This window comes from Parasteatoda tepidariorum, chromosome 7 (genome assembly GCF_982258835.1).
Source record: "Parasteatoda tepidariorum strain Cologne lab strain chromosome 7, Ptep-v5.0, whole genome shotgun sequence".
NCBI lineage: Eukaryota > Metazoa > Arthropoda > Arachnida > Araneae > Theridiidae > Parasteatoda > Parasteatoda tepidariorum.
In genome coordinates, this window is record NC_141761.1 from 64,161,296 (window position 1) to 64,187,477 (window position 26,182).

General features: G+C 29.6%; 2 protein-coding genes across 4 annotated transcripts in view; one reads left to right on the plus strand and one right to left on the minus strand.

Moving 5' to 3' along the window:
• Positions 1–4,195, minus strand: part of LOC107451273 (ferredoxin-2, mitochondrial) — a 59,416-nt gene extending 55,221 nt beyond the window's left edge. Inside the window, exon 1 of one of the 2 annotated variants that reach the window (XM_071183364.2) lies at positions 4,084–4,195. The gene's annotated coding sequence lies outside the window, so the exon portion shown is untranslated. The remainder of the gene's footprint in view (positions 1–4,083) is intronic. The other variant, XM_071183365.2, reaches the window with a different exon arrangement.
• Positions 4,196–4,410: 215 nt separating this feature from the next.
• On the plus strand, positions 4,411–25,495 carry LOC107451268 (sn-1-specific diacylglycerol lipase ABHD11). Of its 2 annotated transcripts, none has more exons than XM_016067313.4 (6): positions 4,411–4,598; positions 9,332–9,485; positions 15,407–15,580; positions 18,155–18,349; positions 20,263–20,462; positions 25,307–25,495. In XM_016067313.4, exons 1-6 carry the CDS (start codon positions 4,591–4,593, stop codon positions 25,452–25,454), a joined length of 879 nt encoding a protein of 292 aa, XP_015922799.1. In that variant the 5' UTR covers positions 4,411–4,590; the 3' UTR covers positions 25,455–25,495. The 2 variants fall into 2 exon arrangements, with proteins under 2 accessions (XP_015922799.1, XP_042902278.1); XM_043046344.3 differs by lacking the exon at positions 4,411–4,598 and adding an exon at positions 5,902–6,103.
• The last annotated feature ends 687 nt before the right edge of the window (positions 25,496–26,182 follow it).

Here is a 26,182-nt window from a genome sequence, read left to right on the forward strand (position 1 = left end):
TTAGGACAAAAATGAAAATTCACTATTTTGATTTTAATGTTGATGATAATAAATTAGTTTTGTTAATAGGTACTAATTTTATTTTATTTTATAACTGTCCTTGAACAGCCCATCCAATTTTGAGTTTACGACTACCAATGTTCAACACTATAGATAGAATGACGGAATCAGGTGTTTTTGGAAAGTTGTGTGGTATAATTGACTAATTGAAGATTGCGATTCAAACAAGATAATGAAAATGACAGTTGAAAATGAAAACGGGATCATAATTACTATAAAACTTTTATTTAGTACTTGTAGAGCTCGAGATACTAAATTATATTTTATCCATAATAAGACCTTCTAAAATAAATAATGAATTTTGAATAATAATGTTAATAAGGACTGTACACAAGAGATAAATCCCCCATGACCAGCCTAATCAAAAGCCAATTTTAAAAAAAGGATTGAATTGTTCCCAACAGAGATATATATTTCTTTAAATATATATTTCTTGTGTACAGTCCTTATTAACATTATTATTCAAATGTTAATAAGGAGTGTACACAGATTTATCTCTTGTGTTCAGTCCTTATTAACATTATAATTCAAAATTCCTTATTTAACTTAGAAGGTCTTATTATGGATGAAATATAATTTAGTATCTTGAGCTCAACAAATATTAAATAAAAGTTTTATTGTAATTATGATCCAGTTTTTAATTTCGACTGTCATTTTCATTATCTTGTTTGCATCACAATCTTCAATTAGTCAATCATACCATACAACTTCCAACCACACCTAATTCCGTCATTATATCTATAGGGAAGAACATTGGTAGTCATAAACTCAAAATTTGATCGGCTGTTCAAGGACTTTTATAAAATAAAATAAAATTAGTACCTATTAAGAAATTTTTTTTTTATCATCAACATTAAAATCAAAATAGCGAATTTTCATTTTTCTCCTAAATGAATTAATATTATCTCTCATTCATTTTTTCCTTTAGAGCACAGCTAATATTTTCTATTTCAAGTATTTCCTATTTCCGAAATTAATAAAGCCTTATTGGCGTGAATAACTATTTGCAATTTTGTATTTTTCTCCTGAATGAATTAGTACGATTTTTCTATTAATTTTGCTTTTCAATTCATATATGTTATTTCAATTAACGTTGATTTCGATTTTTTTAAATTTTCTGGAAACACATTTTCAAAGCAGAACTATAAGTAAAATTAACTAGCTGAAGGATTAAGGAATACTAATTTAATAAAGTAGCTTGCCTATGCAATCTCGTTCACCAATCACTGTTTTTCTGATATAACAAATTAAAAATATCTGGGTACTTACATCTGGAGAAGAAGTGAAGTGATTATACCTAACCATGCGATTAAAATCAGATTTAATTTGATACCTATAAGCAAAGTCATGCATATTCAATTATATTTTATAAATACATATATATATATATATATATATATATCTATATATATATATATATATATATATATATATATATATATATATATATATATATATATATATATATATATATATATATATATATATATATATATATATATATATATATATATATATATATATATATATATATATATATATATATATATATATATATATATATAATATAATATAATATAATTTAATGTAAATGAACTTTTTTTTGCATTAAACGCTTATGAATTCAAATTCTAAGCCTTCTGATCGTCTCGGAATTGATTTCCTTCAATTTAGGGTTAAGAATTACGACGGAAATAATAACTCTCCTGCTCAGATATTCCGTATATCAGGGATGAGCAAACTACGACCCGCGGGCCAACTGTGGCCCGCCGGAAGGTTTTATCCGGCCCGCGGACAGAATTTTAACTTACCGATCCGTGGCGAATATAAACAATATGCATTATACATCCATTTCCTTCTCTACTTTGTTTAAGGCTACACGGTACCCTTTTGTAAAAAAATTTTTTAAGGCCTGTAATATTAAAAGTAATAATAGATTTTCATTTGTATTATATTATTAAACTGATTTTCAAAAAGAAAAGGGAAATCGACAAACCACAATTTAAAAAATTTAAATTTTTTTAAAAAATTCAAGATTTTTTTAAATTTTTATAACTTTTTTAATTTTCAAAATTTTTCAGTTATTTTAAATAATATAAATATCTTAGATTATTAGGAACAAAAGTTAGTATGGATTTGATGCTCTGATACTTAGTTGAATCTTAATTATTTTTATCGTTACTAAACACTTGGAAAACCCGAAAATTCTAAAAACTCCAACTTCAAATTTTTATTAAAAAAAATTTATACATCTCACACTGAAATCCATACTAACTTTTGGTCTGTATATACATAGAAGTTTCTACAAAAAATTTCAAGGCTCTATCTTTAAAGGGAAAAAAGCCTTAGGGAATCGAAAACAGTGGCATCAACAAAAAAGAAAGTCTGAGAAAATGACATTTAAAGTAAAGAGAACCATAAAACCAAAACTAAAAATGCTTGTACAGTCCTACTTTCTTAATATATTATAAACAAACTTATTGCTGGTCCAAAAACACTAATTTACTTGAATATTAATAGTATTATATTTTTTTCACATTTAAAATTTATATGTAACCTGTATCGGCTAAAATACACGTAACATTGGTTTAGACAAACAAAGCAATAGGATTAAAGAAATAGCTAGCATAATTACATAAATATTCAGTCAATCAAGTATAACAAATATTCTGTTACGAATGTATTTATAAATTAAAAAATATTAGTCTTAAAAAAGACTTTTTATAAATAAAAATTTAGTAAAAACACAACTTTAGAACGCATCCATCAAACACCGAACATAAATAAACAACAATGCTTCAAGAAGTGAAAGTGAAATTTGATAACTTTTGGAGAAAGTGAAAATTAATAATCATCGAAATAAAATAAGTCTTTTTTTGAAAAAAAAAGTTTTAAAATTAGATTTAAAAGAAAACGAAACTAACCACGCCCCCTCGCTTGTCAAATTGTGAGTCTGACACAACTCGGAAAAATCCCAATATCTCTAAAACTAATTAGATCTCAGATGCAAAATTTTTCAACTTGCTTCCCAACCACATTAGCCACCCAAAAATGCAAAAATATTTTTTTGCATATTTTTGCGAATTTTAGGGTACTGTGTAGCCTTAAAGCTATTTTTGTTCTTTCTTTTTTTTAACAAAGTACTGATGACCTTTTCAATTTCTCTATTTTTGTTCAACAAAACATAAATTGATGAAAATAGTTAGCACAGACAGCTTCAATTGGTAAAATGTTGAAAGCAGAAGTTTTTTATAGAATAGCCGTAGATTAGCTCCAACTAGTGTTTGTCTTTCCCGAGGAGCAGACATGTGGAATCTAAGATAGGTGAAATACTTCACAAGAGGCAGACTACGCACTGTTAAGTTCCAACGAGCGGATTTTTCTGCCGGCGCGAGTTCTAACATTATTTACTGCGTATGGAAAAATAGCACACATACAACGTCATTGTAAATAATGGTGAAATTATTAAATGTATAAAATAGCTACTGCTTTTTTGAGTTATTTGCAAAATTTTTTAACCCCAAAATGTCAACTGAAAAACGCAAAGTTTATGTAGAGTGCCATGCGTTCAGTGATAAATTGACTTTATTTTATTTCAGAAGTTAGAATTTTTATTTTAGAAATTTTTACTAGCTCCACCAAACTTTTTTTTCTAGACTTTTTGCCCACGACCAAAAAAGTTTGCCCACCCCTGCCCTATATAGTATTGTAAAGTTTGTACATAAGTACATGTCAAAAGATATATATACAAAAAAATTTATATACAAAAACTCTAGCAACTTAACTTTTGAACTATTTATTCTATTGAGTCGTGTTTAGGTTCATCCAATTCAGCATAAAAAATACTTTTAATATAATGATTTACTAGCTTAAATTGAAATATCAGATGCATAAATAGATACTTTTACCTATGGTATTGTAAAACTCTTATAATTTTAAGACAATTGGTCCCATCGTTTTGTGATCGGTTTCACTTAAATGGTTCAGTGAGGAAAATTACGTTAGTAACAATGCCTCACTTACCTGTCTAGAAGAAATTCAAATAGCCACCCAAATCCCCCCAACTCTGTTCTAAAAGGGGTAAAACGTACAGGGGGGGGGAATTTGGGAGCTTTCAGTCATCATTTATATTTGCATGGTTGATGAGATTGGTTTTTCCGAAGAAAGTATATTTTTTTTGCTGTTGTTGTTGCTATAATTATTGGTCTAATAGGTTTTCTATGACGACAATATCGACTCAGGTCTTCTGTAAACATGACATTTTTCAAGAAGAATTAAAGATCTATAAAATAAATGAGGAAAACTATTTCCCACACGAGAGAGCAATAAAAAAGCAAACAGTATGAACAAATATTCTAACCAAAGAAAACTGTAGACAGGCGATTTTCGTGTGAACAATAAAAAAGTTATTACTGTTTACAGTCATCACTTTGCTTTGTGACTTCTTTAATATCGTTCATTTGATTTAACGATTATATTAATTTTAGTTTATTTCCTCCCATATTTGCTGAAAGTAGGAAGTGTAAAAAAATGGACAAGTAAGTCGATAAGTTTTTTAATTATAAAATAATTACACATATTACTTTTTTAATTAATAGTTAGTGAAGAAAATATTATTTAAAAGAAAATTTTCATAAAAATGGTTCTAAATAACTCTTTTTTTTTTCAGATTTATTTTTATGGAAACAAAAAAAAAATATTAAAATTGTTCCTAAATGAAATGTTCTCATTAGCTATTATTATTCTTGTTCATAGGCGTTAACAAATGTCTGATATTAGAGTATTAACTTTATGCTTACATCCAAGAATTATACAGCGTTAACCCTGAATCATATACATTTATATAACAAACAAGTGTTCCAAATACACAACAGTGTTTTCATCATGTTATTGTTTCAGATATGTTTTGTTCTCCTAAGATCACTTTTAATTGTTTAATGTTTGGTAATAATTTCATAAATATCTTTTATAAATACATAATTTTATTCAGTTAAAGAATAAAATTTATACACTGATAGTTGAAAAGATTAGAAAACGCTTGGTCGGATGATTGAAATACCTCCTCAAGCGATCAATGTTATACCCAGTATTGCATATAAATTGTAGAAGGAGATTTAATTTATCAAAATGATAAAGAATCTATAAAGCCTAGCTCACATCTCGGTAGTGTACATAGAATTAAGATAAAGAGTAGGGAGCTCGATTTGATTTAGAGTACTTTGTAATCACTGTCCTTACTATATAATTTTTGAATCTTTGTTAGACTGGAAGTAAATAAAATATGCACAAGGTGGATAACAAATTAATGTTAAAACGAAAAAAAGAAGAAAAAAAACATATACTATTGAATCACTAGTGAAGACGGTGGAATGAAAAAAACAAGCAGAAAAGTTTGTTTAATTAAATTTGGAGGCTTTTCTAATAATTGTCTTTCAACTCTTTCAGTTTTCACTGGCAATGATAAAGATTGTGACATTTTCAGTTGCTTCTTTCTAAACATATTTCATTAGCATTATCTTTTTCAACTCTTATGGGAAACTAATTTGAGTTGTGATCAGTGGGTGGATTCAGCAGAAAAGAAAAAGTCCCAATGCTGGATGCAATTTACGGAACAAAATTTAAATATCAAGATGGATTAGATTTTTAAAATATTTATCAATTTGTAATTGGCAATATTTCGACGCTTAATCATAAAACTACTCCATCGAAAGTGTGCAATAACGTTTGTTTTGTTGATGACGGACCATAAAAGATTAAAAAGTTATATTTAATGACTGTTTCATTTATTTTTATGACAAAAGCTGTTCAAAATCAAACTCATTTTTCTATTAACTCCAAACAACAAGGCTATACTGCCTGTGTAACTGCTACGTAAGGCTATGCAAGTGTTTAACGATTGATTTCGAGAAAAGTGACTTGCCAACTATTTTCTTTCCATTGCTAGCATTATAAATGCTAAAATAGAATTTCAGAAAACCAATAAAACAATTTTATTTAAAAATTCTTTGAGATAGGTAGTTTAGCTTACGAAGATGCCAAATATGTAAATATCTCAATTTTGATTGATTTGTCGTTTACGGTGATTTTTCTTTTGCACTACAATATTTAATTTGATATTTTCCTTTAGGGGAGGGGGGCAGAAAAGGTACTGCACTAAAGTTTCAGTTGATAAACGCTTCTTTATTGAACTCAAAGCAAATCGTAATTTCAAAGTGATGAGACTTATATTTACGGAGTATTGCGAGAATCGTCAAGAATCTTTGGTAATCTGCAAAAGGACCTAGATAATCTTTACTAGGCACTTGTTATAATGAAAAGTGTTTTCTGCAACAACAGCGTTTCTGAATTAATAAATTAACATAATATTATTTATTTATATGTCGCTATGTTTAAGATCAAATCACTATAATCAAACACACGGCACATTTGAAAATTAGAATCAGTCATCAATCACCTTAAAAACTATAATGCAACGAAATAAATGGTGTAAAATGACAAATAAGGAAATTAACATATAATTTATCGTTATTTATTTATTTTTGCAAAATCAAGCCAATACAATCAAACAATCAACAAATTAGTAGAAAGAATATGAAAAACTAACGAGAATAAACGAGACACAATTTTAACGATACGGAGACAGTTAATGCAATTATTACTTACGTAAATTGAGGAAAACCCTTGATTTCGCATTTTTACGGATCACCCTCGTTAATTTGCAGATTAGCTAGGTTATGTGCATATTACCGGCTCTCAAACTTTAGCGATAACATATGTACAGTGCGCTGAAAACAAAATGGACACCCTGAATAACTTTCACTCTAATGATCTTCTCGCTCGAAGTGGTGACCGTAAATATGATAATTAATAAATGCGATATTTCAAAATTACGAAATCAGACACTGAAACATACTTTCTCTGAATAAACATACCTTTTTCTAGACGGAAAATTTATTACTAATCCCCCCCCCCCAAAAAAAAAAAAAAACTGAGGAGGTAGTCACAATCTGGGTAATATGGTTTCAATAGTTTGGTCAGGAGAGCGATCCAATGTTTGTAACCCTTAACGTCTGTTCTACTTTTTGCGTATTTCGTCATATCTCGAGAACTTTTCTAGCGAACTGAAAAACACTATTAAAAAAATTCATTTTTCCTAAGATAATTCCTTGCAAAGAAATAATTTTAGTAAATATATATTATTTTTTGTTATTTATTTTAATAATAGTCATAACATTTTGAATTGTGTGGTATGCAATTTTTTACATTATTTTAAAAAATGCAATTTTAAATGACAATATAAAAAATTGGAGCAGAATCGGACGAATAGTTTCTAAGAAACTGAATTTTAAGTTATCATTAAATTTAAAATTTTAATTTCTCAGTATGTATTCAACCGATTTCGCTCACATTTCGTATTTAGACGTGTAAAATTACATACTTCAAAAATTGTATCCAAAAATTATATACTTAGTAATTAAATTTTTTTTTACTATTATTAAATAAAATAGTAAAAAATAATCATTTACTTAAATTACTTTTTTTGCAGGTAAACGAATCTTTGGTAAGCGAATTTTCTAATAGTGTGTAAAAAATCATGAATCGTCTTAAAAAGTTCTCAAGATATGAGGAATTGAGCAAAGAGTACATTAACATTAAGGGGTCCAAATTTGGATTGCTCTACTGAATAAACTATGGGGACGATATCTCCCAGATTGTGGCTACACCCTATATTTTAGGGGTCAGAAATGCAAATCAGTTGGTAAAAAGGTATTTATTCAGAGAAAGTATGTTGTTGAGTCTTATTTTGTAATTTAACTTGTCCGCACTAATTAATTAATATACACCGAAGAGTCATTGCATTATGACCACCCTCTATCTATAACAATGGGCTCACCCAGGTTTTCATTGTTTCTCGCCCAGGAACAATGTTTTCATGGGCACATTAGGACCCATAATCCTCATAGAACAATCCCTGAGGTCTGCAAGCTACTTGAACATAGTTGCAGACCAGGTTCACTCATTCATGGCAACAGTTTTTCTTGCGGGGGATGGTGTTTACCAAAAGGATAATGCACCATGTCATAAGGGTCGAATCGTCATGGATTGGTTAGAGGAACATTCCAGTGACGTTCAAGTCATGTCTTGGCCCCCAAATTCACCTGACCTTAATCCAATAGAGCATTCGTGGTCCTACTTGGAAAACCAAATTCGTGCTGCCACGCTACCCCCTTGCAATGTGATGGAATTGCAGGACCAGTTAGTGAGCGCTTGGTACCAGATACCTCAGACTACCTATCAGCACCTTGTGGAATCAATGCAACGACAGGTGCTAGCAGTTTTGAGGGATAAAGGTGGTCCTATAGTCCTATTGGTTGTCCATTAGCAGAATGGTCATAATGTAATGGCTCCTTGGTGTATTTGAGGTTACTCCTTCGAACCATTAAGAGTGAGTCCTAAAAGATCCTAAAAGATTAGATCTGAGATTATTCAGGTTATTATTATTTGTTGTTGTTTTTTTTTGTGATTGTACAGTTAAAGTTAAGGTGAATTTCATCTCATCAAATAAATTAACCCGAAAGTTTGTTGTTGTTATTCAAGGAGCACTTCTCGAAAATAAGTTTAGTTCCATGCATAAAGAGTTTGCTCTCTTTTAACTTAGATTCAAATTTAAAAATTAAAAATAATAATAAATTGCATAAAATAAATAAGTGAATCATTGAATTAATAAAAAATAAAATCATGAGAAACAATAAGATAATATATTCAGTGTTAAATACTATGTGTAATATATTATACAATAAGAGAAAGTCATTTAACTTTTTATTTACAAAAAACGTAGAGCTCATCACTTTCAAAAAACAAGGGGTGAAGAGAGGAAGAAGTTTAGAATGAAAATAGCGTACGTTCTGTGTTTTAGGTCTGAGAAAATTATACTTGTTTTCTCATTTTAATTAAAGTGAGAAACGTAGTTTACAAGATTTTTTTTTAATTTCTTATTTTTATTCTTGTGACTGTTAGAGCTCGTTTCTATTGAAAAGTGATCAAGATTACAATTGGCGATAAAAGAGAGATACATTTTATTCATACATTTTAAGAAATCACTGTAACTTGACACTTGTGTCCAGTGACACTGAAAAAGGCGGCGAGGTTGCAACGGAGCTTTTAAGCGCTTTAAAATTTCTAGAAATAGTAAAAAGAAAAATATAAGCATCCTTGATTTTTATTTTCTAATACTTAGAAATTCTTATTTCGTAAAATATTTTTTTTGCAGCTATGTTCCTATTAACTTAGCTTATGATTTGTATGAATCCTCTGAAGGCAGTGACCCCAACTTAACACCTATAGTTCTTCTTCATGGACTTTCATCTGACAGAAGTACGTGGAAATATACTGCTCCAATTATTGCCGAAAAAACGAGGAGAAAGGTAAGAATATGCGAACATATTTTATTTACTGTTGTATCAATACAAATATTTTTTTGTATCGTGTGAGCTTGTTGATTTTAGAAGTAATACACGTTTGACCCCAGTAATCGTTTGGCCTGGCTAGCAGAGCTTTGCACTCCCATTCATGAGAATGGGAGTTTGTGTCCAGCCAGCAAAATGGTTAATTAAATCTGCCGGGTCACAATGTTCTGTATGTTCCTATAACAAATTATACCTCTGGGGGTACTGAATTGGTTATTGATCGTTCTCTGGCTCAGGACAAAATTACGATCTGTGGATGAATGAATGATTGCGCCCTATAAACGTGTGTGACGCACGCATTTATAGAGTGGCTTGGGTATAGATGGTGCCACTGTAAAATAAGAGCAATTGCACCCCTTGCTTTAATGGTCTACGACAACAACAACAATCAGTAATCTTTTAAAAACTTGGTTTAAAAAGGAAGAATTTTTATAAGTTCTCCATAAAATTATGAAACGTTATCCGGTGATGGTTTATGAAACAAAATTGCTTTGCTAGTAAAATTCCCATCAACTTACTATGCCATCACACGATTTACATGAAATTTACTGCTGTTTTTGATACTGACTGCTCACTAACGTTAACTTTAATTATGGATACTCTGTAGTTTTTCAGGTTTTCCGAGAAAAAAAATATCCTTAAAATAAAATTTTCTATTGTAAATATAATTGATAATAATTGATAAATATAGCATACCGTTAGGTAAAATTTTGAGTACATTTTTCTAAAACATGTCTGTTTAAATTCTGCAACAATAAATATTCGAATGTAGTTTTATTATAATTTCTAGATGTTAGTCTTACAGTTTCTCAATAGAATTGACTAGCATAAAGAAAAAATTTGGCTATATTTTTAAAATTCTAAAGCTTTGGGGTTTAAAAATATGATATAATCGATTATAAATAATATAGATTACAGAGAAAAGTCTCTAATAAGGCGATTTTCATTTGTAAAAGAATAATATGAGAATTCTAAGGTTTTCATACACTCTGAAATTGATTTTGTAAGGGGCCGGGATAGCCTGGTCGGTAGGGCGCTGGGCCCATGTCCGAGAGTTCGTGGGCCCAAACCTCACCGGCCGAAGACTCCCAGCGTAGTAAAGAGACTGATGCACGTTAAATCTGTCGAGTCGCAAAAGTCCTCCATGTTCCCATAACAAATCAATACCTCTGGGAGTACTGGATTGGAGATGGATCGTTCTCTGATTCAGGTCAAAATTACGATCTGTGGATGAAGGAATGGATGTATGAATGGGTCCGCCCTATAAGCGGGAGAGACGTATGGTGTGGCAGAAGTCGAATTCTTGGCCATAGATGGCGCCACTAGAAAACAAGAACAATCGCACCCCCTCTGCCTAAACAGCAACAACAACAACATTGATTTTCTGAAATTCACTAAAATCTTACTTTTCTTCATTTTTTCAATAAGCTCTTGATTCAGTGATGCTATTCCTTCTCTCTATTACTATTTTATATCTCCTAAAAGTGTTCTAGGAAACTTCAGTCTAAGATAAAACGGCCAGACTAAGATAAATTTTTTATTCTTCTTCACCAGCCACCAATTTTTGTGAACTTAAATTATTTCAAACTAAGCTATCAAGAACCACAAATGATGTATTAGAATTTTAAATTCATATGCTTAAAATTTCTAGAAGTACCAATATCACTGTAAATCACCTATCAGGAAATAATTTTTATTATAGGGCTCATACCGTATGTATTAATACAACAACTGGAGAATAATTTCCGTTATCGGTCCGATATCAAAAGCCATTCTAAGACTATTGTCTAGAAATATATAAGACCATTATCGACTTGTATTTAAGGACCAGTTTTGTATTTACATCTTTTGAACATGGAACGATATCATAATATTTGAATAATTTCTGTTTAATAATCTGTCATAAATATTTTAATAATTTCCATTTCTATATCCAGTTCCTTAAGTGATTTACACTACAAGGAAATCTACCTATAATAACTTTTTCTTTTTTGTTCATGAGGCATTTTTGTCTATTTCGCAATAGTCCAAGTACAATATAAACATTCACCTTTTGAAAAGAAATATTTTTTCTTTGTTTGTCTATTAAACTTCTGATAGTTCATATAAAATTTTGGTAAAATTATACAGGATTGAAAGAAAATTTTTATTTAGGATTATTTATTATGAAATAAGAAAACCACTGCGTAAATGCTTTTTCTTGAAACTCTCAGCAGATCCAAATATCTTAAAAATTAATTAATTAATAGAACAATTAAACACACATGGGAAAAAATGCTTTTACTCATTACACAGATTTCGGGGGAAATACGGTGTGAATTGTCTAAGCGATGTAAAGGGGCTTAAAAATGTATTCTTATTCATGACATTGCAGGATTTTGAAAAATCGATTGCTAAAGCTGGATTTCATCTATCGGCTACATTTTAGAGTGTGCTTAGAAGATACAATGTGCATTCCGATTAAGCACTTCTCTTTACAGCATCACTGGAAATGATTTTCACCTTGGTCAAGACAGCAAGTTTCCTGTCAAAATTTATGTTTAATGTTGCAAGAGTAAGAAATTAGATTGATAAAGCTACATTTGAACTATTTGCGATATTTTAGAGTGGGGTTCAGAAAATGTGATGTGCAATCCAACTAAAAACTTAGTCTTTACCGAATTACTGGAAATAATAACCACAAACATATTCACCTAGAGTCGTTGTGCTAGGGATACAGCTTTCGCCTTCCAACCGGTGATGGTGAGGTGAACCGGGTTCGAATCCCGGCATTGGCTGGTCGATATGAATTCCACACCTGGGTCGTACCGAGTGCAAGCTGGCATAAAATATCCTCAGTGTATCATGTGTTAGAGACCCCTAACAGTCTGGTTAACCACGGGAGCTTTTTCTCTCCATGCAACGCAAATGCTGGTTAGTTCCATCAATAACTCCTCTACGAAGACAAATTTTTCATAATACTTGATCTAGGAGTTCCCTATTCTTCTATATTAGATTCAAAATTACATGTCTACGGAGTTGAACATTGGTAGTCGTAAACTCAGAATTGGGTCAGCTGTTCAACTGCGGTTATAAAATAAAAGAATTACTTTGGTCAAAATGACAGGTTCTGATAGCAGAAAATCGAATTACCAAGAGCCCTGCATGTTTTGATTTTATTGTAAAAGTAGCACTAGAGTTATATTAACGGCTATCCATCCATGAGATTTGAAAACAACTAATTATTAATGATTTTAAAGAAAAGCGTTCATTATTTTATCTTTTAGGTTTTATTTAGCGGCTATAAGATACCAGGTTAATCGACCAATTTTAAATAGGGTCTACATTGGATAAATAACTTCTTTAAAATATCGAGTGAAACTTACAATTCTATACATGGCCTATATTGGTTGAGTAACTGCTATAAAATATCGGGTCAATTACGAAATTCCAAATAGGGTCTATATTGGCTGAATAACTGCTAAAAATATTGGATGAATCGAATTATTCTATATAGGGCCCACATTGATTATATAAAGGCTTTAAAATATCGGGTGAATCGTACAATGTTATCTATGGTCTATATTGGCTGAATAACGGCTATAAAACATCGATTGAGTCTGACACTTCTATATCGATATAGGCTGAATAACGGCTTTAAAATATGGGGTGAACTTAACAAATTTGCATAGGGCCGATAATGGGTAAATAAGGGAAATTAAATATCGGGAGAATTTGGTAAACATTGGCTAAATAGTAGCTGTAAAATATCGGGTGGATCGAACATTTCTATATTGGCAGAAAATGGCCCTTTAAAAATTTGTTGAGCCAAGATTGGTGAATATTGGCCCAATGAGTTCCCAAGTTATTTTGCTCCTAGGGAAGTTTGTCCCACTGGAATTAAATTGCATTAGGATTGGAATTAGGATTTATTTAAACCATTACAGTAATTAAAGGTCTAAAGAAATGTTGCATGCAATAATAGTGTCTGAAAAATATAAAATATCTATTTTATAATATCTAGAATTCTTATTTATCAGTGATAAGTAAGAATTCTAGATCAAAATTGTTACATGACTTTAGTTTGTATCAATACACTAACTATCTGAAAGAAAATCTATTTAAAGATTTTCTTCTTTGCATTTCAAAATTTTAATAAATGCTTTATAAAGTTTTTTTTTACCCATTGGCAAAATGGGTCTTGGTTTAGATTTAGTGGTGTCCTCACTTTTCAACTAGAATAATCAAAAGAAGCTATCGCAACCGCTGCTGCTTGATAATGTTTTTAGAATTCATTTTTTCACTTTTAATTTTGTTATGCATTAAAGTTGATGAGTTTATATTTGAGATATGGACCAGAGAGATCCCATAAATACTTCTTAAATTGTGAATAAAGGAGAATTTCATCATTTGAACGATATTTTTGTTTTTATTGTTATAATTAAGGATCAGAAATTCTAAGCTACAGTTTAAACTGGATCGTTTTGAATACTAATTCAGGTGAATATCACAATTAAAGAGGATCCAAACTGATTGACATGGTCCCAAAAGTTAGAGTGGAAACAAGAAAAAAAGGATGCCAAGGCCTAAACTTACCGAGTCTGAAAAGCTAAAGCGAAAGAACGTAGACGGGAATACCTTAAGTGTTACACACGAACGGAAAAACGAAAGGATTCCGTTCGCAAACGCAAGCATGGAGCTCGACCCTCACAATACCAAAGTGGTTGAGAGAATTGAACTCTACTGAAGAGCGAATGGTGACTCTCCGAACCCCTTTCATGCAAATACGAGAACTGGGTGTTTAACACCAGTTAGGGATAAAAGGATACATTGTCAATTTACCCAATAACTTGCGCAAGACCGTAAACGCAATATAACCACGCAATATAAACGATTCATTCACTATTCATGTAAAATTGAAAAAAAAGGCCAAGCTTTCAAATCATATTTCGTGAATGAAGTTGTGAATCCAAAACGGGTATATGATGCAGCGTACAATCTCCATCAAACACCATTGTACCAATCCGAAAATGTTAATATTGATCACGATTGGCTGCTCAATGTCTATTCAGTCATCAAAAGAATTTACGCAGAATGTGTCTGAGCTGTATTTAAATATGTCTGTGAAATTGCGTACCGAGCAGTTCAGGATTAACAGTTAAAGATGTCCAAGATGAAAACACAATAAAGTTTCTTTTCCAAAAAAAAATTAGACAACAATTATTTTACCAATGGGAAACCAATGGATCTCTTCATTTTGTAGTGAATCGTATTTTATATTATTTTTTTTTGTTTTCCTTTTTTTTCAAATTACACCTCTTCTAAGTTTTCTTTTTTAACAGGGGCATCTGTCGAAACACTAGAAAGACTGAACATCGCTGCATGCCGATTGCTGCACGTAAAAAAGTGGCCAATGAGGCATTTCAAGATTTTTTTAGTGCAGTAGTCGGTATGCAGCAATGTTCAGTCTTTCTAGTGTTTCGACAGATGCCGCTGTTAAAAAAGAAAACTGACTGCACAATGAATTCTATTTTTGTTTTTATGCGATATTGACGGTTAGCACTCAGGAGAAGAACTTGCTAAAATATGTCTGAATGTAAAGGGTATTTAAAGTGATTTCTTCGAAAATTTTCTGCCAAACAGAAACGTGTACTTCTAAAGCTTGATAGTTTGATCAACAGCAAAATAGATGTTTAAGCATAAAATTCTATAGGGTTCATTAAACTTCCGATATTTGCCACAACTATAGAATGTCGAAAGCTCCTTCGATTGCCAATCAATTTTAAAGAATACATTTTTATGGCATTCCATTTATCACAATCTTTTTCGTATGCCCCGTGTACCGATATTGCTTCAAATCTATATTATCTTTGTTTATATTACTGCACATTTTATTTTAGGTCTATGCATATGATGCCAGAAACTACGGTGACAGTGATTATACTGATGAATTTAGTTTCGCCTTAAATGTGAAGGATCATTTTCATTTTATGAATGTAGTAAATTTGAAGAAAGCTGTATTATTTGGACACAGTATGGGTGCCTTCACTGCAGCTAATGCAGCCATTCAGAAGGTAAAGATTCATTACATTTACATTAACAGTGTGGATCATGACACATGTCCTTTAGAGGAAAATATCTGTTTCTTGTATATTTATGGCTGAAATCAATGAATTTCTCAATAGTTTTATTTACAATGCATATCCTCCCCCATATCCACCTTTAAGCGTAATATGTATTTTAACTGCTCTCAAAACCATTTAAATTAGAGAAGAATAAATGACTAAGAAGCTTTCACTGAAGCTTCGGAAGTTAAAGTTTTATCTACAATAATCTATCCTGTAATATTTTATTGCAAGTAAAGAAATATTTCCTACGAAAAACTTGATCTCTTTTAGAAGAAGAATGATGTTTTATGTAATTTTTAACTTTACCTCGTCGTGATAGATAAGAATGAACTTCATCGAAAATTTAGTTTCAAACACATTTGGAGCGAAAACCAACTCCCATGTGTCTTGGAAATTGCTAGGGAAATCCGGACCCCAGAGCATATGACCACCCCTGACCACTAGGCATAATTTAAACTGTCTACCCAAGCTGAGTAACACTCTTTAACATCTAGCTAAAGTTTTGTACTCTCGGTGCCTACGTACAATATTCATATTGTATTTCGTCTTTGGAGAGTTAGGATGGAAATTTATTAATTGGCTTGCTACCTTTTACTGCTATGTCACTTAAAACTTTTTTCAATATGTTTAGTTCTTTCTAAAATCACAATACTGTTTTTCAAAAAACTGCATCAGACTTAAGAAAAATAATTGCAAAAATATTAAATATATTTAGAAAATTCATCGCAAACGAGGTGAGGATTGCATCAAGTTATTCCTTGTAAAGAATAATGTGAAAATAAAAACTTTTTAGTGAGTAGAAGAGTTATTATTAAATTACAAGGCTACGCATTGAACATAAGAAGTCGTAAACCCAAAATTAGGTCGGCTGTTCAACGATAGTTATACAATAAAATATGTCGGATTTCTTTTTAAGTTTTTGAAGACTGTATATTTTTGTCAAGAGAACGTCGTGAGCAGTGTTTTTAAAGTCACTTATTCACTAACACTAAGAGTTCATTCATTGTTTCATTTCAATCTTCCTTAAAGACGTTATGTTAAAAAAAAATTGAGTTACTCTTAAAACGCTTGAATATGTGTTTCGTGATTCTAAAAAGTCATTGTGTTTTAGATACCATTGTAAAGAATCTATGTCAGATCATTGAGAACAGTTCTTTAAAATATTTTTTATTATTCGTCCATTTTTGGTTTGCTCATGTTAATGCTCTAAACTATGCCACGAAGCTGGAATTAAATTTTGTTTCTTAAATGCTTTACAGACAAATTTTTATTCTAAGTCGTCTAAAGCACCTTTGAAATCAATGTATAGTAATTAGCCATAAGTGTTGTTTTGTCTTAGATATTTGCATTTAGATCGCTATCAATTCCAAAATAATAATCTAGCTTCTTGTCGCATATTTTTTCTAATAGTTTCTCCAATCGATATACTTTATTAACCTTAACCTTAAACTCTATAGGATGTCTACCTCTATAGAATTGAAATCGACATGAGGACCTCGATAGGATTAAAATCGGCACGATAATCAACGAGGCTCTGGGTGATCCCCCCGCCATGAATTATGATAGATTTATGTTCATATAGAATTTAGAAAATCTTATCTTTCATCTGTGTATCTGATGTATTTCAATGTGATATTAAATTACAAAACTCACATCTTCTAGTCCATTAAAATAACTCATAACTTTCCTGGTAATTAAGTTACCGTAAAGTTTTGTAAAGTTGGATGCCTAATTGGTATCTTGTACTTGATTCCCAGCAGCCAAAAAGATAAATCATTTTTAAAACGCCGATTGCACTTCAAATAACCCAAAATCCCATAGTCAATCAGTATGCAATTATTTATTATTATTAAACAAATGCCAGACATTGACTATTAGGTCATCAGGCTTCTAGCTCTTCAGTACTTCCTAACAATACAGTCAAAGTCTTTTAGTGAAGAGCACGTGACCAAAATAGCAACAGTCAAGGCTATATATATATATATATATATATATATATATATATATATATATATATATATATATATATATATATATATATATATATATATATATATATATACATATATATATATATACATATATATATATATATATATATATATATATATATATATATATATATATATATATATATATATATATATATATATATATATATATATATATATATATATATATATATATATATATATATATATATATATATATATATATATATATATATATATATATATATATATATATATATATATATATATATATATATATATATATATATATATATATATATATATATATATATATATATATATATATATATATATATATATATATATATATATAGTTAGCATGACGATTACTTTCAGGATTACTTTATCCGTGGAAATCGTGTCATCCAGTTTCCCAGGCAATCTATTGTTTATTGTATGAGTATCATCAGCTTTAAAAAGATTTTGAATTTTAATATTTATTGTTTATAATGGTTTTAAAATAAATTCTTCATAATTTTGTTTTCAGCCAACCAGAGTATCAATGGTAATAACCGAAGACACGTATCTAAACCCTACTAATAGAAAACATTCTGCCTTCATATGCAGAGAATATTTACGGGAACTCTCAAAAGCAATTTCAGAGATTCCTAGCTATATGAATGAAGCGGAAGCGAGGAGGAAAATAGTTGATGATATGTTCGAAGAATTATCGGAAGCAAATGTAAGTAGTTATTGGTTTTATTTATTAACGATGAACAAAAAAAGTATTTCACATTAAAATCGGATAACAGTTTTCCAAAATATAATTCTGAATTGACTTTGACTCCACATAGTTAGCATTTGTGATGAAGAACAAGAGGGGCGATATTGACAGCGTTTATTACGTCAATTAAAAGAAAATTGGTCGTACGGAAATCAATTTACAATTTTCAAAATGTACTTTACAATTTACATTTCTCTCTATATAAATGGAACTATTGACGAAAGACAAGGTGGGTGGAATTGATTGCACTTATTAATGACCAATAAAAAAAAATTAGTTCCTATTAAAATCTGTTTTCAATTAGCAAAATTTAAGTCAAAATTCACATTTCATCCTAAAAGCGGGTCGAAAAACGAGATAGGTGGTATTGATAGTACTTATTATCGATGAATACAAATAAATAAATTAATCAGGTCGCATTAAAATCAGTTTAGAGTTTTCCGAAATGTACTCTAGAATAGATATTTTTTCCAATTGAGTTAACAGTTAGTTCGGGTAACAATTTCTGTAGATGCCCCTTTCAGACTTCACAGGTAAATCATAAAGAATTCAATCCCAAAATCATAAAAACTTATACATAATATGTGCGCAATATGTTATTTAAGAGAGGAAGGAAAACATAAACGTTATTATAATTTGCTGATTGGTCATCATGGTCAACCGAAGCAAAAATGAAGAAAAAATAACAGCTCATTAGTAGGGTCATGTTATAGGTGGTTTCAAAGGAGAAGCGGGCGCCTTTCAGATTTAATTGGCAAATAATTTGATTTATGATTGTTTATCCACAATCTTTTCAAATGCGGAATATCGATATCGATTATTGATATCGATAATGATTCATTAGATTTTTTTATAGTGCATTTGATTTTTTTCAGCTAAATATTATTTTTCAACCCCTATAATATAAGTTTTGGGCCGGGATAGCCTGGTCGGTAGGGCGCTGGGCCCATGTCCGAGAGTTCATGGGTTCGAACACCTACGGCCAAGACTCCCCCTGTAGTTGGTGACTGATGCACGTTAAAATTCTGTCGAGTTGCAAAGTCCTCCATGTTCCCATAACAAATCAATACCTCTGGGGGTACTGGATTAGAGATCGATCGTCCTCTAATTCAGATCAAAATTATGATATGTGGATGAATGAATGGATATATGAATGGGTCCTCTTTATAAACAGGTGTGACGCATGATGTGGCAGAAGTCGAATTCTTGGCCATAGATGGCGCCACTGAAAAACAAAAATTGCACACTATGCCTTAAATTTGCTCGCTTTCACCAAGCAGGCTTGCCCATGAGGCAAGTGGCATAAGAACCAACCAATAAGTTTTTGTACTAGTAATTTTGAATATTATTTTAAACACTCAAGTGATAGAAACTAAAACTAAACTAATTTTTCTTAAAAAAACTCTCGTTTACTAGACACTCTGTATGCATTTTAAAACTTGTTGTTTATACTTTCATCAGTAATTGAGAGTAATCATAAGGTTCCTCTGGATCTTACAAATTTTTAGCATAAGTAGTAATTCCCTGTTTAATGAAGCCATTTCAACATTTAGAAGTCAGGCAACTCGAAATTCCCATACATATCGATGGTTCCAAACTAAAACGACACATCTGCAGGCATAATACGTTTGCAGATGCGTCGTTTTAGTTTTGAACCAGCGATATATATTTCCTAGAAAAAGAAATGAGTAGTGATCGTCGCAAATGTTTTTGAAAAAATATCGTCGTCTGTTTTATTCCCTTCTCCACGTTTTGCAATTTGTATGACCCATAGAATTTCTATGTGTAATAATTTTAATCTTTTTCTTCAAATATAATTTAAGGATATCTAAATAATTGTCATCTTTCTTTCCTTTTTCGCTTAATCAAAGAAAAAGTTCTTACCAAAAGAGATCTCGTACAAAATACTCTTTCCTATCAAAAGAGATGCTGACGGGAGATACAGGGCTAAATATAATGAGCAGTCTCTCGACCGAAACTTTAGTGACCCTAGTTTTCTGCATCCAGAACCTGTTGGTTTATATGAAGGGCCTGCTGTATTCTTTTGGGGTACCAAATCTAATATGGACATGTAAGTAAAATATACTTTTTTTAGATTCTGTCACAAATGTTGAAATTTTTTGTTACAATCTAGCTACTATCTCGGACCTTACAGCTTAAAAGGTCTCTTTCCACTACAGCTTGGATTTTAGGCTAAGTATTTGATTATCCTTTTCTCGACGTTATCTTTTTTTAATAAAAATTTTGATTGAAGATTGGTTGATTGATATACATTTTTGATGAAAAGCCATGTTTTGGCAACCACGCCTAAAGCAAGGTAAAATAAAAATAACTAGATGAGATTCTAACCACTCCATTAAAATCAAATCAACTAAATCAACTATCAATTCAATGAAAAGAACTCCCCTCGCCATTCATCTGGATCAGTGGCGGTGGCTATGGTTGTTCAGCTATTTTAAGTAGGCCTTTTTGAAATGCGCTATTTCTTGCTTCCATAGCAACAGGCGGCGACGGGACTTCTTTCTATAGACAAACTATAGGTATAAACTAGTTCAAAATCAGGATGTCTATGTTAAAATTAAAGTTAAATTGTTATATGAAATTTATATTATAGTCTGAATGTAAAATTTAAATAAAAGGAAAATATCCCGGGTCCTTGAATTAAAGTATTAGATTTGGAGGAGGAAACTCTCCAAATTTAGTAGATAAAAGAGAAAATTTACACTTAAAGTATTCACATGTCATGAGTTTAAATTTCGGACACTGACATTACATATGTTTAACCATTAATGTTAAGTGGCATGAGGGACAAGTTGGTGCTGATTCATTAAGAAATGGGAGGTTATGTGTAATGTGTTATGTGTGACCAATACGTAATCTATTTATGACGACTTCTAGCTTTTTGCTACAGTTTAAAGATTTGTACGGTAGTACGATACTGAAAGAAAACACAAATAATCAAGATCAAAAGGATAAAACTTCTTTGAAAAAACTTCTTTGAAAAAACTTCTTTGAAAAAAACGCGCTAAAAAGCAGCAGAAATTTCAGAAAAAAGTATCAATACAAGAAACAAATGAAATAAAATAAAAATATGACGACCGAAGCCGACGTCTTCAGGGGGTACCGGCCTCGGTAGCCATTAAAAACAAAACCATTTCTATTTGAGGGAGAAGCAAAAGCTTAAAATATCTCCCTCAGTACCCCGATGGTTTTGTATAGAGGTCCAGGAAAAACAAGATACATTCAAAATAATAAACAAATTACGAAAAGAAAATCAATCAAAATCATCAGAAAATTAAAAACTCACTGTCACAGGTCAAGAATCAACTTCAAAAGCAAGTGGAGGAAAAGAAAACACTAAAAACTGAAAAACCAACGCCCCCTATAATAATGCGCAGTAGAAGTTTAAAAATGAAATGGAAAGGTCAGGAGAAGGAGATACGTAGATAAATTAATAGAATGCTTAACTGGGGCTGCTCAGTTAAGACTAGAATTGCGCCCTGTTAAAAGAAAAAATTATATAAAAACTAAAAACCATCAATCATTTTTTTAATTAAAAAATTAACATTACAAAAATTAAGAGGAAAATCATTTTTACTCAAATTATTTAAAAAATTATCCACAGCTTCCCGAAAACTTTCAACATTATTGCAAATTTTCTTGATCCTAACTAATTGCAAAAAAACAAGATTTTTGAATATTTTACTACACAAATTAGTTTTAAAGTTGCAGAAAAAAATAACATTAAAATTAAAGGCTTTTCTTTTATCAAACACACCAATTTTAATAAAATTGTTAACAATATTAATTTTAAAATCTAAATATTCAATATTAACGCAATTTTCATTAGTTTTTTTCAGGACCAAATCACCAGGATAAATAGTATTAATAAAATTATAATCGTCACAATTAAACAAAATCAAATCATCAATGTATCGGAAAGCATTAAGTACTTTATGTTCAAGAAATTTAGCCTCGAAAAAGTGCAAAAAAATGTTGGCAAAAGCCCCAGAAAAGGAATTACCTTGTGGAATTCCAATAATTTGTTTATAAAAATCTAAACCATTAAAAAGAACATTCTCAAAAAGATTAAACTTGCATAAATCTAACCAGTTAAACCTATCAATTTTTTCATCAAATAAATACTTGTCATAAATACCTTCACAAATCTCAATAATTTTTTCATGTGGTATACTGGTATACAAATTTTCAAAATCAAAAGTGTTAATGCTGGAAATATCATTACTATTAATAAAATCCAAAACTTCAACATTACTTTCAATAATAATATTTTTCTCTTTTTTAATTTTAAGCAAAATAATTTTTAAAAAACAAAAAAACCTTTTACTAATATCAGAATTATAACTATTAGTACCACATGCTATAAACCTAAATTTAATCGGATTTTTATGAAATTTAACTATTGGAAATAAATATGGAAATGTAATCCTATTTAATTTAAATTTTAATTTTTTACTAAATGCAATAATTCTTTTTTCAATAACTTTTTTATCTTCTTTTAACTTTAAATAAGTATTATTTGCATTATATTCCCCAATAATCAATTTTTTAAAAAAATATTTACACATAATACAGAAATTATTTGAAGCTTTATCTACAACAGTAACAATGAATTTATCCTTAAGATTTTTAATTTTTCTAGATAAATCATAATCAATAAAAGAACCTTTAGGAAATGATCTAAAACTGGTATTAAATAAATTAAATTTAACCCTTTCAATAATTTTAGCTTTCCACTCAGAAAAACCTTCAACAGGCCAATGATATTTTCTGGAAATTTTTGCAATGAAAAAATCAAGATCTTTTTTAATGGATGAAATAAAATCTTCTTTTTTCATTTTAACTCTGGTTCTAAATTTTGAACCCTTACTTAAAATGCTGATTAAATCTTGATCACCCACAATTTCCAAATTTCCGGTAATAACATGTCCATAATCATTATCAATAAATTTTGAAAAACCCTCCTCATTACAATAACAATCAAATTTAGAAATACAATTAAGATTTCGACTTAAAAAATTATAATTACACACCTTTTTCCTAAGTGTAGAAGAATATTTAAAAGCAGCAGAAACCCTAATTTGTTCTAAAGGAAAGAAATCAGAAAGACCATGAATAATCTGTGGTAACTTAGCATTTTCAAAATTCTTATCATGAAAATTAATCGTACAAAAAACCCTTTCAACTTTAGAAACATTATTAAAAAGCAAATCAGTTTTATTAACACCAATTTTTGATTTAATTAAATCCAAAACTATAAATTTAACAAGTTCAGTATCAAATTTAATTTTAGAACCAAATTTAATAAGGAAATTTTTTAAAACTTTATTTTTAAAACCAAAAATATATTTCCTAATAGTGAAAATATTATTCAAATTAACAGGTAAGTTACAAAAATTCGAAAACTCATCAAACTCAATAAATTTACCTTTACCTTTTCCACCTCCCCTTTTACTTCTAAATTTTGAATCACAAACACCAGGAAAATCAAAAACTTTTAATTTATTATAAATACAAAAATCTTCAGTATTAACAGTACCTTCCCCATTAAATTTACTATTTAATCCATAAGGAAAAAGAGTTTTAAGATTACCAATGTAAATATTTTCTAAATCAAGTCTTTTATCTAAATTTTCCATAAAATCCAAAATAAAAAGAGTAACATTATTAAAATCATGAAATTGAAAATGTAAAATTTCATAATCCGTGGAACAATTACTATTAATAAATTTATTTTTTATTTTTTTTTTTTTTAAGGAGAAATTTTTTTTTAAAGATAATTTTAAAGGAGAGACAATTAACTGAATAGTTAATTATCAGTTTGATATAAAAAGATATTTAATTATTTTTTATATTAAAATGTGGTTGGTAACATCACTTAATTTTTTAATTTAAAAAAAAAACTTTTCTAGAGAAAACCTTAAAAGGAATACTATACATTACTTTTAAAAATCAAAAATGGTTATAATTTGTCATTTAGACTTGAAATAAAGACTAATAATTAGTTTCTCCATAACTGATTATGCTGCTATTTTTAGGGTACTTTTTTGTACTAAGTCAATACTAATTTGCCTAAGCCACCAAACAAAGGAGATACTTCAACTTCACCAGGACAAGTGCTTTTATAAGTAAAATCGCTATAATGTGTCACCTTAAATTGTTGTTTTTCCTTTCTTGTTTTTCTATATTAGCATTTTGATAACATATTTTTCTTAAAGTTCTCCGGAAAACAGATTTTGAAATCGAGTGTGACATCATTCATATTCATCACCTTTACAGCTCATAATTACTTTTATCACTCTTTATTTTTTGCATATACCATCAAAAGAACTATTCTCTGAATATGAATATTTTACACTGAGTATGAATATTTTACTGAGGATATGAATTTTTTACATCCTAACTATGTATCTACGTCAGCTAAACTTAAAATGCAAAAAATCTCAATTTTGAAGAATAGTAGAAATAACTGTTTTTCAGACTCATTTATTGAATCATTCAGTTACCAATTTCGGATAGGCATTTTAATACTGTACATTTTTTGTGTTTATATATTTAATAATTAGAAAGTTATTTTTATTATTATTTAAATTTAAAATAAAAATTGATTTTGCTGATTTTGAATTATTGCTTCAATGTAAATTATTAAAAAACAAAAGTTATTTGTCAAAAATCTAAAAACCGACAAATGAATATTAGTAAACAATCCTCAAAACAATTGCTGTTTACAGAATTGTATTGATCTTATTTTGAGGAAAAAAATTCTAATAGTAATATTTTTAATATGTTTTTAGGAAGATTCTTAGAATGTAGCTTGTAATTAATTTACAACTTGATCCCCAATTTCTGAATTTTTTAGTTCCACTAATGTTTGTATTTTTAATATGTTTTTAGGATGAGTCATGTGCCTGAAATTAAAAAATATTTTCCAAATGCTGAATTCATTGAATTTGAAAACGGTTATCATAATCTACATGGGCAGTTCGTGGAAAAATCGGTCGATACAGTTGTACAAGTTTTGGATAAATACAATATTTCTTGATCCAATATGAAAATTACTATGAATAAAGTTATGTTATGGAATATTTAGTTAGTCTGCTTCATATTTTATGCAATTATAATTTTTGAAATGTAAACTGCATTACGTTAAAATAGTGATCTTGGGGCAGGCTCAGTTGTCAGCTTGCGAAATGCGAAATGGGTCATATTTGATAGTTAGCAACTTTATGACTTATAGACATTTGTTTCTAAACAGGAAATTAATATATGTAATGTTTTAAATTATTAATATTTTTAATATTAATATTTCATCAAATTAAATAATTTAAAACTTTAAATTTTAACATTAATGCTTTATTAATATTATATACTAATATTTATATTCCAAGGTATCTTCAACATTTACTTCCACATCAATAAAATTGAAGTCTCACGGGAATAGTCTACTATCTGCTAGATATTATAATACTGTCAAAACAAAATATAACAGGCAAAATATAAATATACTAAGAAATTAACCCTGTCTAACGAGCAAAAAAATATTTCGTTGAGTGGAAGTAAAATTTTAGAGCAGCGTCATTTTGTTTTTATCACATTTTTCTATTATCTGAAACTGACAAAACATAACTCTATTAAAGCACTTAACCGGTTTAAAATTCAGGAAAAGTATTACGTTAAACGTAAAAGTTTATGTTACGCTCTAAAATTTAATTTGATTGAATATTAAATCAAATAAAATTTTAAAGCACCATCAGTTTGTTTTATATAAAT

What these genes read in the sequence shown, in the direction of transcription:
- LOC107451268 (XM_043046344.3), top strand. An exon ending in CTAATGCAGCCATTCAGAAG is followed by an intron (nt 15,581 to 18,154) that starts GTAAAGATTCAT and finishes TTTTGTTTTCAG; the next exon opens with CCAACCAGAGTATCAATGGT. An exon ending in AAGAATTATCGGAAGCAAAT is followed by an intron (nt 18,350 to 20,262) that starts GTAAGTAGTTAT and finishes GCTTAATCAAAG; the next exon opens with AAAAAGTTCTTACCAAAAGA.